At 33.7% G+C, this 17,056-nt stretch overlaps 1 protein-coding gene across 1 annotated transcript in view; it reads left to right on the plus strand.

The window, feature by feature from the left end:
- Positions 1-17,056, plus strand: part of LOC132557587 (double-stranded RNA-specific editase 1-like) — a 102,836-nt gene that overhangs the window by 1,371 nt on the left and 84,409 nt on the right. The window contains exon 2 of the mRNA XM_060222096.1: positions 1,551-1,900. Coding sequence (XP_060078079.1) covers positions 1,551-1,900 — 350 coding nt within the window. The remainder of the gene's footprint in view (positions 1-1,550; positions 1,901-17,056) is intronic.

Raw genomic sequence — 17,056 nt, forward strand, 5'->3', positions numbered from 1 at the left:
ACACTGTATGATATGTTTAAACACTACTGGTGATGTGATCATGATTAGTAAAGATGTATGTGTAGGTTGTATACTCAGTGGTGACTTATTATAACTAAGGAAATTAAAGATGACTTAAAGATGCTTACGCGTACTATGAAGAAATCCATCTTGAAAACCAACCCAAGTTTGACTTCATCATACACATACATTGTATATACATGTAGAATAACCAGGTAAATAGATGTTAGAAAAAAAGTAACTAGGGCAAAGTGACGAGTTTTTCCTAATTTACTGATAATACAATTATAGTTCAATTATACAGAGCAGCATTATCATTTCTATTACAGTAAACATGAGGAGATCGTATGTGGAAATGCTACGTAAAATTACAAAAAAATAAAAAAATAAAAAAAATATAGTGTCACTTGGATATTGATAAAATTGATTTTTCATGAGATTTTTTTTTCACAGAATGAAATATTACCAATATGTCAGTATATCATGATCATATTGTAGTTTATCTCTCTTCTTTTCAATTATGTTATATATTTGTAACTTGGAACACTAGCATGCTTCTTAACCTATGTTTTGACAATTGAATTTTATATACAGTTACTGCACCTCAGATTTGAATGCTGTTTATACATTGTTGAACATTACTTGATTGTCTTTTACCCTGTGATAGGCACCATACTGTTATTTTAGAGTTCCTTTGATGTGACCCCACTGAAATGGAAAAAAAAAATTTGATGTCTTGTCTATTTAACTCGAGAAGATGTGATGCCATAGCTTATACCCTGTCACATTTTCCTCACCAATTGCAATTTTCTTCACACAATCAAGTTTTGATCATCAGATATTTATATATATAAACTTTTCTTATTCTTTCATGAATGAGAATTTAGCTACTGTATTGGATCCATGGTGATGGGAATAAAAAGTTTTTCACAACAAAAGTAAAATGTACAGAAAAGTTTTGATGCTGCCTTCCCAGGGACTAGATCGCTTGTAATGTGTAGTTGTACGCATGTTGGAAGTGATTGCATTCCAGTATAGGCAGCTACAACAAGACTTCTCAGTGGGTTTTACCTCTTGTAGTGAGAAACAGTTTAATTCCTGTCATCATATCTCTGTTCTTGTTTAAATTGTGGTTTGTCTGTTATAGTGCAGTTGAGAAGTTTTTGCCCTTGTTTAAGGGAAATATGATTAACTTGTTATCATCGTTGATATATCTCAATACATGTAAAGTATATATACTGTTTAACCCAAGTTACATGTAAATAATCAAATTTTATCTAGAGCTTTTTTGCAATGATTTTTTTCTCTCTCTTTTTTACTGTAGTTGTAATTGTATTTGAGAATGGTATAAGAACATGTAATTTCAGTTGTAAGGTTGATGTAATGCATCTTGGTTAGGTTGTAAACAGACTCTAACAGTGAAATATCATATAAATATACATATGTGGTATCAAGAACTGTAACATTACTAGAAATGTTGACTCCTGTGGATGTAATAATGAGCTTCAGTTTCTTTCTGTATATAATCCAATGTCCCTACTTTATTGTAGCAAAGGGCCTGAACTGTCTGCCAAATGTTTTAGAGTGTGCACCTGCCCTGTTGGAGGATGACAGCAAACAAGAACAAGGACAAGTTATTAAAAAGGAGGAGCAAAATGAGATGGATCAAAGCGGTGAGAAACCCACCATGTCAAGCAAGAACCCAGTACAGAACCTGAATGAGCTACAGAAGGGCCTAGTGTATGAGTTTGTCAGTGAGTCTGTTGAGGGCAGCAACAAGTTCTACACGATGAGCGTTGAAGTGAGCGGGGAGAAGTTTGAGGGTACTGGTCCTAACAAAAAGCTGGCAAAAATGGAGGCTGCCAAATATGCCCTCCTTAAGATGTTCAACATTCTTTATGTACCAGGTCAGTATTAAGTTGAAACCAAGCACTTGTGTCCCTGTGTGGCTCTGACAGAAAATATAAGATTTCTAAAGAACTGTCCCTAAGAACTTTAAAAAATCTGTTTGACTTATACATTGTATTAACAATGTTTTCACTCTGATGACCATAGAGGTATATTGACCCTTACGTATATTTACAATAATATCATCAGTGGATACTGTACCACTGTTATTGGTGGTAGAGAAGCCTTTACTTCCATATACTATGGATACTGATCCAGTACATTTACAATTATTATCCCCAATGGAACGCATGGATATTAATTTGGGATCCGTCCATCCGCGCGCATGTCTGTGAGTTTTTCCAGGCTATAACATTAAAACCATTCAAACTCAACTTAAAAATACTTGCTGTATATTTGAAATTAGTGCTCTAGTTGTGCCTTTTGCTATGAATGACATTACATTTTTTCATATTGTTTGTGTTAACATGAAAACATAGCCAAAAAAACCCCACAAAATCAGTGTTTACTTTCCTTTCCAGACTACAATTTCAAAACCATTATACTCAGTTCCACAAAACTTTTTTGATATATTAAGTTGTGCCTTTTGCTTTTGACGACTTTTCATTTTTTTGATATTTTCTATTACCAAAGAAACAGTAAAAAAAAAATAGTGTAAACTTTCCTTTCTGGGCTACAACTTTGAAACCATTCCACTCCTTTCACAAAACTTTCTGTACATACAAGGTTATTGCCCTAGCTGTAACTTTTCTTACTGAGAACATTTTCTTATTGATCTTTTTTCTGATACTATTAAATTTTTCAATATCTTGTCACCTCTTTTATTACTCTAGAGCTTATAGTATGTTGTATAGATTTGTTCATGGACAATACCAAGCTCTATTTGAATATAAACAGTCAAACACACAGGATCTACATCAAGGCATAGACTCTTACTATAAAGTTTATATATAAGATATATATATGTATACAGTGGAACCCACATAATGTCACATCTGTTAGTGACACTTTCCTGTTACTACCACTTTTGCTTGCAACACCAATTGTCCCCCTATATATTCCATGTAATCTTAACAGCTGATAATGTCACTTATTTTCATGTGGGCAATGCTTAATATCACTTCATTTTGACAACTATCACCAGAAAAACACACAGGAAATTGCCTTGCACATCCCAATTGAATTGTTAAAATGGGTTTTAAACCCTTTGCCACTTGGAAATTGTCACGATAGAACTTATGTTGGAGTTTTCCAAGGTGTTGCCAAAAAGCTTCTTGTATCATCAGTCACGATAATTTATGATAGTAGTTTAGATATTTCAAATTATAAAAATATTAAAGTTAAGAAAGATCACTGTTCTTATGGGAAAAAGAAGTCAAATTACAAATTTCTTGTCTTCAAACAACTTCTGGTGGACATAAATCAATTTGGTACATCAGAAAATTAACTTCCTGGTGTAGACGTCCAGAAAAAAAATGCGTCAATTGTGAATGTCATATTCTGCCTTTTATCACAGGGGATAACACCATGCTTTGTTGGCTCCTTGTTTAAATTATAGAATTGTTAAATTGTGATTACTTGTGACAAGTTGTTTTCATGTACTGGATATTTACTTGTGTAAGAAAATTTTAAACATGTTTCTTGTCAGTTTTGAATGAGACACCAGTCAACAAGGAAGGTGTGACAGAGGGAACTGGTAAAAAGAGGAGAAAGAGGAAGAGTACAACTCCCATGGAGACACTGACTAGTGAGGGTCAGGAACCATCAGGTCCAACATACTCCTGTAAAAATGCAGTCATGCTCCTGAACGAATGTAAAAAAGATATGAAAGTGCAAGTAAGTAACACCTCATTAGTCACAGACTCTGATTGGTCATTGTTTATGTGACTAGAAATGTAGACAAGGTTTTAGCACCTGTTCTGGAATGGTAAGATTTGTCATATTGATGCCGGCCAAACTTTTAGTTTTTAAGTAAACATGAAACAACTTGATTGTACCTTTTATCTCACCCAGCATAAACTACTTGAGATATCATTTGTCTGTCCACTTGCTTTTTCTATAAACTTCTTATAGTTAGAGACTTGAAATAATGGTAATTTGCCAGCAGCAAGGGGAAAGTCTTGATTACAATGGGCCTGTAGTCATGATATTTGGCTTTAACCCGTTTGCAAGACTGCAGAGATAAAAAAAAGCAACACCTTAATTAATCAAATAGAAAAACTATCAGAGTTCAGAAGTTAAGGTGTTCAGACTAAAGCTTTCTGGTTTAATGATAAGTAATTCTATGTAGAGTTACTATCTTCTTCAATTTTCAAGATAGATAGTTGTGACACACTTAATATGTTCCTTAAGTTCAAATAAAAGAGTGGATGATGAAAGGTTAATTATTACAGAACAAATGCAGTTATGACCTGTGATTTAAAATCCAGAACAGTAAATGTCTACCTGTATGATATTTCTGATTGTTTGTTCAACCTTATTGTACCATACAGTATGAGTTAGTGCGGGAATCTGAAGAGGGCACAAAGGAACAGGATAAGATGTATACAATGGCGGTAGAGGTCAACGGAGAGAGATTTGAGGGCACAGCCAAGAGCAAGAGACTGGCAAAGATTGAGGCTGCAAAGGTGGTGCTTGAAAAACTCTTTAACATCAAAGTTGTTCCAGGTATGTCATGTTTACTTTGAAAGCAAATCTGTTAAATTCATTTTAATTGAAAGTAAATGGTTTAGAATTCATACACTGTTACAGTTTGGGTGAAGTTGTGAAGTAAATTTAGGTGAAGGTAACTAATATTTACAGTAGAGGAAATTACTTGTAGGCCAGTCATTGATCCTTTCCTTTTTTATGAAGTTTTACGAAACTTTGGCGTCGGTGTTTGTACTAAGCCATGCATTACAAGGAGGAAAATTATTTCCAAGCATTACCTACCCTGTACCAGGATTAATAAACAACACATTTTTAAAAATCTGAAGTTGAGTTTTGTTCAGTCTCAGTACTTCCCTATAGAATTGAAAAACTGTAAAAGTTGTCCTTGTATATGCAAGTGGTTATCACCATAACTATGTCACAGTGACCTATATACAGATATAAATAATAAATGAGCAATTGGGTTGTATGTTGATTTTGTTCTCATATAAGGAAAGGAAGTACAAAGCAGAATAAATAGCCAGTTATGAGTATATCTCAACAAAAGATGGTGCACATGAGTTACAAGCACCTCTTGGACAATCGCAAAATACATGTCATTTACAGAATTGGAGATGCCAGTAAGTTTTGCATTGTGTTTATATAATTTTACAGAATCAGAGATGCCAGCTGATCCTGCTGGAGATAATGGTGAGTACTTTTACATGAATTTCTCACAGTCTCACCAACATTGGCAGAACTTCTCAATAGAACATGCCTCACTGTCCTACATTTCCTCAACTTACAGGTCTCACCTAGACAGTGTTGAGTTACAAACATCTGTGGAAATTTGAAGCAGTGTAATAGATTATTGTTCACTTTAGTTCCTTTGAGACATTTTATCCATTTTGAACATAAGATGGATTAAGAATGTTGGTAAAGCAAGGCTTGGTGATATCAACATATATATATATTTATATGTATGAACAGTATGATGTTTTAACTTGTGGAAATACATGTATATATGCATATGTGCAAATCAGTGAAAAACTTTGGTAATATCTGTTTATAGATAATTTGGAGGTCATTGTAGTTAATAATGTTAAACTGACGCCATTGGTAACGAAACATTTTTTTTTACCTATGGCACGAAATATGCAGACAAGAAAATCTTGTCAAGAATGAACAGATTTTTGTACATGTGAAGCAGAACATTAGAATGAACGAGTTGACATTTCAAAGTTTGTCAGTACAAGTGAAACAGAAGTGCGAGGTTAAAAACGTTACTATACCATGACTGATAAATAAAGTTAAGCTCCTTGATGTAAATATGGGATTATGATTACTCCGAATTGACCAGCCTGAAAAGGTCTGTTTTCTAGTGGAAAATTTATCAGAATTCAAGGCTTCCCAAGAAAGTTTATCAGCATTCAGTACTCTTCTAGAATGTTTATCAGAATTCCATATTTTATGAGTGTTCCAGACTCTACAAGAATGTTTGTCAGTATTTCATACTGCACTAGAAAGTTAATTTGTATTCCATACCCGAAAAGAACATACCAGTATTCAGTGCTCTACTTGAAATTTATCAGTATTCAGTACTCTACCAGAAAGTTTATCAATATTCTGTACTGTTCTAGAAAGTTTATCAGTAATGCAGTCTCTACCAGAACATATATCAGTATTCTGTACTCTTCAAAAAAGTTTATCAATATACCAGAAAGTTAATCAGTAATGCAGTCTCTACCAGAAAGTTTATCAGTAATGCAGTCTCAACCAGAAAGTTTATCAATATTCAGGACTCTACCAGAAAGTTTATCAGTAATGCAGATTCTACCAGAAAGTTTATCAGTAATGCAGTCTCTACCAGAGAGTTTATCAATATTCAGGACTCTACCAGAAAGTTTATCAGTAATGCAGACTCTACCAGAAAGTTTATCAGTAATGCAGTCTCAACCAGAAAGTTTATCAATATTCAGGACTCTACCAGAAAGTTTATCAATATTCTGTACTGTTCTAGAAAGTTTATCAGTAATGCAGTCTCTACCAGAACATATATCAGTATTCTGTACTCTTCTAAAAAGTTTATCAGTATTGCCTACTCTACCAAAGAGTTAATCAGTAATGCAGTCTCTACCAGAAAGTTTATCAGTAATGCAGTCTCAACCAGAAAGTTTATCAATATTCAGGACTCTACCAGAAAGTTTATCAGTAATGCAGATTCTACCAGAAAGTTTATCAGTAATGCAGTCTCTACCAGAGAGTTTATCAATATTCAGGACTCTACCAGAAAGTTTATCAGTAATGCAGTCTCTACCAGAAAGTTTATCAGTAATGCAGTCTCTACCAGAATGTTTATCAGTAATGCAGTCTCTACCAGAAAGTCTACAAGAAACTTTATCAGTATTCCACCTCAACCTTAAAGTGTAGCTGTATTTTGCGCTCTATTGGAAAGTTTATCAGTAATCCTTACTGAATCAAAAAGTTTATTAATATTCCATACTCTGCCAGAAAGTTCATCAAGTATTCTGTAGTCTTCAAGAATGTTTTTATCCTAATATTACATGTCTAAAATCCCTTTTTGAAACTGTTGAGATTTGTAAAATTCTACATTACCTGAAATATGTTGGTCTATATGATAATCTTTTGTGTTAGTATACTCATTTAAAATTTTTAACATTTGTCTTTTACCTTTTGGTTTGTTTAATGTTATTTCCTTTTGGATAGCTGCGTGTTTTACCGTTTGTTGGCCCTAATGACTTTTTATGTGTTGACGGGACATTAATAATGTAATAATAATAATAATAATTGAAGAAAGTTAATCATTGCTCATTATTCTGCCAGTAATTTCATCAGCATTTTGCGCTCTTTGTACTCATTTTGATTCTCGTCAGTTTGGAGAGATGTGAACATTAATTTGGTAAGTAATCATATGATGAAAAAAGTTATCCAAGAGAATTCATACATTCATCTTTACTTTGGACATCTTTAAATTTTGGATATCTGACTGTAATTCACTGATATATGAAGGGCTTGGTGTTAAGATGTGTGACTGGTATATATGGAGAGCTCATTATATAATATAGATATCTGTCATCTGTGGAAGGCTCATCATTAAACATAGATATTTGACAGTCAGTTTTAGAATGGTTATTGTGAAACAGATATCTGTTATCGGTCGGAGAGGGGGGGGCTCATGATTAAACATAATAATTATTTTTCCTTTGTGGAGGACTCACTATTAAATATAGATATCTGACTCTGCCAGTTGTTGGAGGCCTACTAAGAAACATATATATCTGTCATTTATGGAACACTCATTATTAAACATAGGTATATAACATATTTGTCAGAGGCTCATTATTAAACATTGCTATTTGATTGTCATTTGAGGAAGGCTCATACATGGTTGTAATGAAAAGCAGATGGAGCTAACAAAACATGGTAATGAGAGATATTATACATTTATTTGAAGGAATAGACACAGTAATTTGTAGTGTGTGGTGTTGTGTGTCAGTCAATAAGGAAGATGTGTGTTATATGTTGGTACTAAATATTAAAATGGAGGGAAACAAATGGGCGGGGGCCATGTAAAACCAAATAATTTGATACTGATGAGAAAGAATCGTCCGTCATTTTACTGTTACCAAGGAGGCATGGAGTTGGAGTACCTGTTGTTTCTGGAGCTGGGCTAGGTAACAATGACTTTCTATCTGTTTTCATTTTCATAAAACAACAAAATTCACTTCTTTTTTATAATGAATGAAAAAGCAGATATTAAATAAGTGTTAAAATTGCAATCACAGACTTGAATATGTAGTTCAGATCCAAATTTGAGTTTTATTAAGTTGATAATAATACTATATATGTTAACAGCACATGTGCATGTAATCAGCCGGAAGTCAATGTAGATACTTCCTAGAATAATCCATTCTGTATCATTGAACAGATAATTCCACCACAACGCGCCCTGCTCTAAAGCTCACTAGTAAAACAAACTAAAATAGAATAGTGGAAAGTAATAAGTATCTGTTTCAGATTTAAAATCATATTAATTTATATGATACACTGTAATATATATCCCCAAACCTTTCTCAAGGCTATAGAATTGTTAAGGGTATAGTTGATATAGATCTTCCAATTTTTAATGTCCAACACTTGTCCATGTGGAGATTATTTTGTGATTTAATTATATTTAGTATTTCAGACTTTACGAGCTTGACCATTGTGTGAATCTGTACTGTGGGCAGGAAATCTTAAGATAATCAACTATATATAAAGCTGCCAACCATTAATACTTTTTTCTGCTGGTGTAAGCCATACCTGTAAAAACAATGTAGTGTCCATATAAGTTATTTTAACATTAAACTTACGTGAAATGAGCCATACATTAAAATGATGTTAAAAATTAACATTAAAATAATTTCATAATAACGTTGAAATTTTCCATCGTTACTATATATCATTATTATAACGTTAAATTCTAACGTGATTTTAATGTATGTGCTTGTTTCACGAAAATTTAATGTTAAATTAATGTTACTTTAACGTTGAAATGAAATTATGAAATATTGGCTGTGGCCACAGGGCCACACCTACATATCCTGTTTTGTCAATTGGATTCTGTAATTTGTCTTGTGATTTGTGTATGGATTTAATGCTCCAGATTTCACAAGGCTGTATTCTGCTGTTTGCCTTTGTTTAGACAAACATTGTGCAGATCCTCCACCCTGCTATCTAGCAAAAATTTTCTGTTGAAAAAAAAAAAATGAAAAGTATCATAAAAATGACAACCATAACCACAAGATGTGTTTTTACACAGGTTAATACATTTTCCTATCACATTCTCTTATTTCTCTTTTGCCAATATTTACAATCACATAGAAAAATAATACTGACAGAGTGCAAGTCAACTACCCTGGACACAAGTTCTAACACTGTCCTGGACACAAGTTCTAACACTGTCCTGGACACAAGTTCTAACACTGTCCTGGACACAAGTTCTAACACTGTCCTGGGCAGAAGTTCTTACACTGTCCTGGGCAGAAGTTCTTAAAATACTGTCCTGGGCAGAAGTTCTAACACTGTCCTGGGGAGAGGTTCTTACACTACCCTAGGCAGAAATTCTTACACTGCCATGGGCAGCTGGACAGAAGTTATTCACATCAGCCATCATTGAAAGATGAGAACATGTTGAGAAAGGAAAACACTGAAAAAAAGTCTGAGATGACAAATATTAAAAGTTTAAAACAATTATCAGTCTTAAGTCAACTACTTTTCTACAAAGTTGGATTTACAGTGTACTTTAAAAAGGAAAGCAAAAAGTTCACATATTGTGCTAGAGAACTACTTTATGAACTGATTGTATTTATGGCCAACATGTTACTTAGGATTGTTCAGAATACAAATCAAAGGATGAGAATAGACAGCTGCAGCTGAAAAGTATATGTGATCCATGACCCCTGGTCACCCTTGAACCCAGGTCACCCCTGACATGTGGTTAAGTTTCTTCAGCTTGTCTTTTACAATGTAAAAGGTTGGCAGCTATGTTACGTTTCACTTAATCAGTTTGACCTCATCAATGTCTCCACAAGCTGTTTATTTTGAATATTGACAATAAAAGCAATTTTGACTGCAGAATATCTTTGTTATTAAACTTTTTTACTCTGTTTTGGTACCAAGTTTTTTGTTTTGTATACCTGTAGACCTGTCTGACCTTCGGGACTTGGTTTATCCTGATAACATGCACATGTGCATACATACATATATTTACATATTTAATTTGTTATCACATTGGTATTTGTTGCATGCATTGTATCACTTGTACATCTACATTATATCTAAGCTGAATTAGTGTTTTGATTCTGGTAAACTTTGTTTATATCATTATGATGTAGCAGTTTAAATAGTATATTTATTCTGAATGATTTCTTCTGAATGTTTATCTCGTTGTTATGGAGATTTGTAAAGATTGATTACTTACTTTTAGGACACTCTGTTGCCAGCAGTGTTTCTGCAGGTGGAAACAAAGGAAACAGGTGAGATATTACCATCATTACAGATATATCATACCCCGTTCTTACATAAGGGGGAGAAGAGGGGTGGTAAATAGTAATACATTTGTATGTATGTATGTATGTGATCATTTTGTGTACAAGATACCTCATGAAACACAGGACAGATTTAGGAATACCATTCACACTATAGCATTACCCTAGCAAGACTTGATTACATTTTAGTGGTCATTGATCAAAATTAAAGGTAAAACTTGACCATTTCCCAAATAACAGCCTTGAGTACAAGATGTTGCATGAACCCCATGGCAGATTTACTTCATTTTCACACCATATCATCGTTCCACCAGGATATACACCTGAGAAAATTTGCTTGTATGATTATCAGTCAGGGTTAAAGGTCAAGGGTCACCCTTAACCACATTTGAAATAAGATGCATATTCAAGATATTTCATGACTGGACAGATCTAATTAATATTCACAGTATTGCATCACATTATTCATTTCTACACAAAAATAGATTTTAGTGGTCAACAGTCAAGATTTTAGGTCAAATGTTACTGTTGACCTCGATTGAAATACAAAATATTTTGTGAAGTTGAAAAAAGATGATGATGGGGGTATGTCTATGTTAACCACTACAGCTCACTTTGTTTTTTTATTTCTTACCTTACTTTATCTCAGTGTTTCATATTTTATAAGCTTAAGGTCAGTTTTTACAAGTACATAGCACAATTGTAATTCAATTATATTTCTAAATAAAAACAACTGCCTTATTTTAGCTGTTTTCAATTTAAGATTCAGTCATACACAGGTAAAGATTCAGTCATACACAGGTAAAGATTCAATCAGACACAGGTAAAGATTCGATCAGACACAGGTAAAGATTCGATCAGACACAGGTAAAGATTCGATCAGACACAGGTAAAGATTCGATCAGACACAGGTAAAGATTCAGTCATACACAGGTAAAGATTCGATCAGACACAGGTAAAGATTCGATCAGACACAGGTAAAGATTCAGTTAGACACAGGTAAAGATTCAGTCATACACAGGTAAAGATTCAGTCAGACACAGGTAAAGATTCAGACACAGGTAAAGATCAGACACAGGTAAAGATTCAGTCATACACAGGTAAAGATTCAGTCATACACAGGTAAAGATTCAATCAGACACAGGTAAAGATTCGATCAGACACAGGTAAAGATTCAGTCATACACAGGTAAAGATTCGATCAGACACAGGTAAAGATTCGATCAGACACAGGTAAAGATTCAGTCATACACAGGTAAAGATTCAGTCATACACAGGTAAAGATTCAGTCATACACAGGTAAAGATTCAGTCATACACAGGTAAAGATTCAATCAGACACAGGTAAAGATTCGATCAGACACAGGTAAAGATTCAATCAGACACAGGTAAAGATTCGATCAGACACAGGTAAAGATTCGATCAGACACAGGTAAAGATTCGAACAGACACAGGTAAAGATTCGAACAGACACAGGTAAAGATTCGATCAGACACCGGTAAAGATTCAGTCATACACAGGTAAAGATTCAGTTAGACACAGGTAAAGATTCGATCAGACACAGGTAAAGATTCAGTCATACACAGGTAAAGATTCAGTCAGACACAGGTAAAGATTCGATCAGACACAGGTAAAGATTCGATCAGACACAGGCAAAGATCCAGGTAGACACGGACACATACAAGATTAATTTGTTGAACAGTTCAGGTACTTTTAAATGTACGTATGTAAGTTTAATCAACTAAAAATAATTTTGTTGTAGACAAACAGAGCATGCAAAGAATAACATGGCCACAGTGGCAGAAATACATCCACAACCTGCGAGTTTAGAGGTATTTGTTCTTTGACATTGTTTGAATTTAAGGATCAAATCTGACGGCAAGGTGAAGGTCACAGTTGCTTAAAATGTGCTTAGATTTTTTATGTTTATAACAAGCAAATAAATGTATTCATAACCCAAGGTCATGGTGGCAGAGGTAAAATTTTATTTCGCTGAAGTTGTAAATAATTTGTTAAAAGCAAAAAGCAAGAGCAATCTACAGTCAAAAGTAAAAATCACAAAATTGTTGTGAATGTCATTATCTAGAAAGTTTTACTGATAACGACTTAACAAACATGATACTTTCACCTGTAAATAAAAGTCCATGTAGTATGTATAAAATGGACATGTAAATAATGACCTTTGACCTGCTTGTTTACTTTATTTTACAAATATTTGACCCGTTCATACTTGTTTTGCTATTGTAAAATCATGTTGTTGTGTTTACAAATTCTCCTATTGTTTTCATAGACACATGCTGTCAGAGGTGGAAATCCTCTTTACTTGAGGTCAAGAGATTTTGGAGGCAGCATGCAAGACCCAGAGGTAAAACAACTACAGATAGAGGCATTACAGGCAGAAAAAGACAAATTCCTCACAGAACGTGAGGTGCTTCTTCTTGAGAAGGACAAAATTTTGATGGAAAAGACATTATTGCAAATAAAAATAAAGAAACTGAAACGAGAAATTGAAGGACAAGGCAATACATCTGATGAATGTTAAATGTGTCCTTTTATCACCATCATTGTCAGGAAGAATATTGGAAGGCATCTGAGGAGGTATGCCCTAAACTGATTTGTGGAGACCAAATGTCTAGTGAAGCACTCCGTGAACTCATTCATTTTGACCAGTTGTCAATAGTTATACATGAGTTATTTTTAGCCCATCATCATCAGAATATGGACCATTCAAATTGCCATACGTCCCTGGTCGTCTTGTCAAGGCATCTGTCCGTCCATCAACAATTTTTGTTATCGCTATTTCTTTAGAAGTACTGGATGGACCTTTCCCAAATTTCCTTCCTTTCCTTCCCCTTTGTTCCTAGTTGTGCCTATTTGATTTTGGGACTGCTCAACAGACAGCCATCTATGATTTTGATTTTGAAAGTTTGTTATCTCGGCTTCTGGAGAAATACTCCATAGTTATTTTGTCAAATTTCATGTATTGGTTCCTCTTTGAGTTTGGGACTGATCAGAAGAACAAAATGGCTGACAGGCAGCCATCTTGAATTTCACCTAGTAAAGATTGTTATTCCTATTTCTTAAGAAGTAGCAAATTGATTTCTCTCAAATTTCATATGTATGTTCTCTTTGGTCTCTTCTGTGCCTGTTTGATTTCGGGACTGATCAGAAAAGAAAAAATAGCTTTTCAGGCGACCATCATGGATTTAGCAGGTAAAAATAATCAACACTAGTTCTGCAAAGGAATGTTTAAATTTCTTATCATTAAGAGCAAAAAAGAGAGAAGAGAAAAGAAGGGAAAAGATCCAGCTTTCAACGAGCAAATAAAGATCAAACATTGGTGGGCGCCAAGTTCCTCTAGGATGTCTTGTTGTTTACAAGGTAAATCTTGGAATTTGTTTTATTTGGTCCTCAATTCAGTTGGGTTGAGTCAATCAATGACTATTTTATTCAGCTTTTATCAGCGCGTGATGAAATGAACATGGAAGTTTTATATTGTGGGATGTTTTATGGTATAAATATCAAAATGGGCATTTTCCCGATCAAAATTTGATACACTTGTTATTTGTTTATTCCGTGTTTATTATTGTGAATTTTTATTAACACAGATTGGTCTTTAAGATTCTGTTTACTCAGGTCAATACTTGATGTCTGTATCTTAGAAATCTTTTGTTCTACCAAAGCATCATTAGGAGTGTCGGACAATAGTTTTTCTCATTTCAAACTAGGGCTATTGTAAGTTCTGTAACAAAGATTTGTATGACAGTTAGCTGTTCATTATTATTGTTGTTTAAATGTAGGAGAACTGTTTGTCATGTGTTTAAAGCACTATAAATATGAACAGGTCTTGATGTTTGTAATGAAGGACACTTCTCATTGAATACCTAATACATAAAATATGTGTTCAAATCTTTCAACAATGTGTTCCTAATGCATTTAAGGCAGACATCATAGAAAAGAGATTGAAATGATTTCTTAATAAAAATGATAATATGATGAAGGTGTTGATGTTTGTGTATTATTTCAGCTTATAGTACTGATGGTAAACTTATCTTGCACAAAGAATCATATTATGACTGACTGAAATCATTGCAGGCCTTATTAATATTTCTGAGGACCAGCTGGGTTTCTTTAAAGGAATAAAATGTTACTAATATCACTGCAAGTTAATAATATCATTGCAAGTTAGGTCTAAATTCACAGATGGATTCATGCCATGCTTGGTAACTGGACTGGAAGCAGGGACCAAGAAACACCTTGTAATACTGATCATATTTGGAAGCAACACGATTATACTTGGTTTTTCTTTAGTTGTTTTTTTTTCTGTTGTGTTTGATGAATTAAAAAATTTTCTTGGTATTTTTTATATCCATTTTTATATCGGTATTGATAATATACAATGGTTATGTCCATGCCCTTTAAATTTGTTATGAATCAAAACATTTGCATAAACAATTTTTGGTTGTTGTTCTCCTGTCCCAGTCAGAAATCTCAGCTGCTTCAAACAGATTAGGCAACTGTTACTACAACATAATACCCTCTGGATTAATATTTTGTTGTAAGAGTTATTTCCCTTCTCTCTTTCATTTTCCTCCACCTCTTCATTACTAAACTTCTCTGCTTGTTGACTGTGTTCTTGGCAATACCATATAGTCATTAATTATTGACCAAGAAGGATCAAATAATTAACTTTTAATTTTTACACATCTATACAAGTTTTATTTAGGCATGGTTGTCTTCAGATTGATTAAAGTGGACAGCCCTATATTGTTAAAGAAAACCTTGAAAATACACTGAACTTACCTAGTATGTAGATAAAAACATCCTGAGAATAAGAAGCTTTTAAAATCAAACCAGTCTCAAAAATAAATGGAACAAAACCTATAGCATATTTCTGAAATTGTAGGGTGCACAGATGAGAAAAATGGCCAGATATATTGTGTAGTTATGACTGCATGTATGATTAGTGACTGAAAGCAAGAAAAACAAGTCAGATTATAGCCATTTCAATATGTAAACTGCCAAAACAAGTGAGAAAATATGTTAGTAGTTGATTTTGAAGGTGTATATGCTAAAAATCATATATGGTTCAATCCAATGTGGTGAACTGCATAATGGCCATGCAAACAATATTTTTGGTGGAGGGTTAGGGGTTATATGGCTTTGTTTGTTTGCTTATTTTTTTTTAGATTTTCTTTTTTTTTTTTTTTAGATTTTTGGTTAATTATATTAGATTATATCTGTTGATGTATTTTTCAAAATTGGACCAAACTTGTAGATATTTGAGGGTGATGACATTTACACGGAATGTGACATTGCACACGTCTGCTGTTGCTGATGGTGTGTTAGTGATGTGTTGGAAGCCATAGACGGCTTCTGTATCTATATTTGTTTTTATGGAGTAATTGGATTCGACATTAATCAGAACTTTCTCATGATGCGTGAAGGTGTACACATGTACCAGTTACTCTGTCTTATCATCCCTACCTCATGTTATTGGTTTCTTATCTCCTTATTTGTCAAGTAATTCCCGGGAATTAATCAGATCAGTATAGAGAGTTATTTCCCTTGGGAATATGAATCATTTTTCTTTACATTCTGTTTCCTTATAAACAAGTCTTTTCAGTAAATACTGTTCTAGTTATATATTGTGTTATTTCACCAAGGTTGAATTATAACTGTACTGTAATGCTAATTTGACCATGTAAACATACAAAAATGAAGGAACAAAAGGGATTGTTCTGTATAGAGAGGTCAGTTGTCATCATTTGTGGGGAAAACCTGTCAAAGATTGTGAGGAAAGTCTTTGTCATTTTCTGTTTTGAGGGATCACTTGTGATGGAAACCTGTCACAGTATGTGATGAAATGTTTTTGGTCACTATATGTATTTAGATCACTTGTGATGGCAATCTGTCACAGATTATGAGGAAATGTCTTTTGTGACTTTCTGTATTAAGAAGTCACAGTTTTTTAGGAAATGTCTTTTATGACTTTCTGTATTGAAAGATCTCTTGTGATGGAAATCTGTCACAGTTTTTGAGGAAATGTCTTTTGTGACTTTCTGTATTGAGAAATCACTTGTGATGGAAATCTGTCTCAGTTTTTGAGGAAATGTCTTTTATGACTTTCTGTATTGAAAGATCACTTTTGATGGAAATCTGTCTCAGTTTTTGAGGAAATGTCTTTTGTCATTTGCTGTATTGAGAAATCACTTGTGATGGAAATCTGTCACAGTCTGTGAGGAAATGTCTTTTGTGACTTTCTGTATTGAGAAATCACTTGTGATGGAAATCTGTCTCAGTTTGTGAGGAAATGTCATTTGTCATTTTCTGTATTGAGAAATCACTTGTGATGGAAATCTGTCACAGTCTGTGAGGAAATGTCTTTTGTGACTTTCTGTATTGAGAGATCACTTGTGATGGAAATCTGTCTCAGTTTTTGAGGAAATGTCTTTTATGACTTTCTGTATTG

This window comes from Ylistrum balloti, unplaced genomic scaffold (genome assembly GCF_031769215.1).
Source record: "Ylistrum balloti isolate Yb309-2 unplaced genomic scaffold, AGI_CSIRO_Ybal_v1 Utg370700, whole genome shotgun sequence".
In the NCBI taxonomy this organism is placed as follows: Eukaryota; Metazoa; Mollusca; class Bivalvia; order Pectinida; family Pectinidae; genus Ylistrum; species Ylistrum balloti.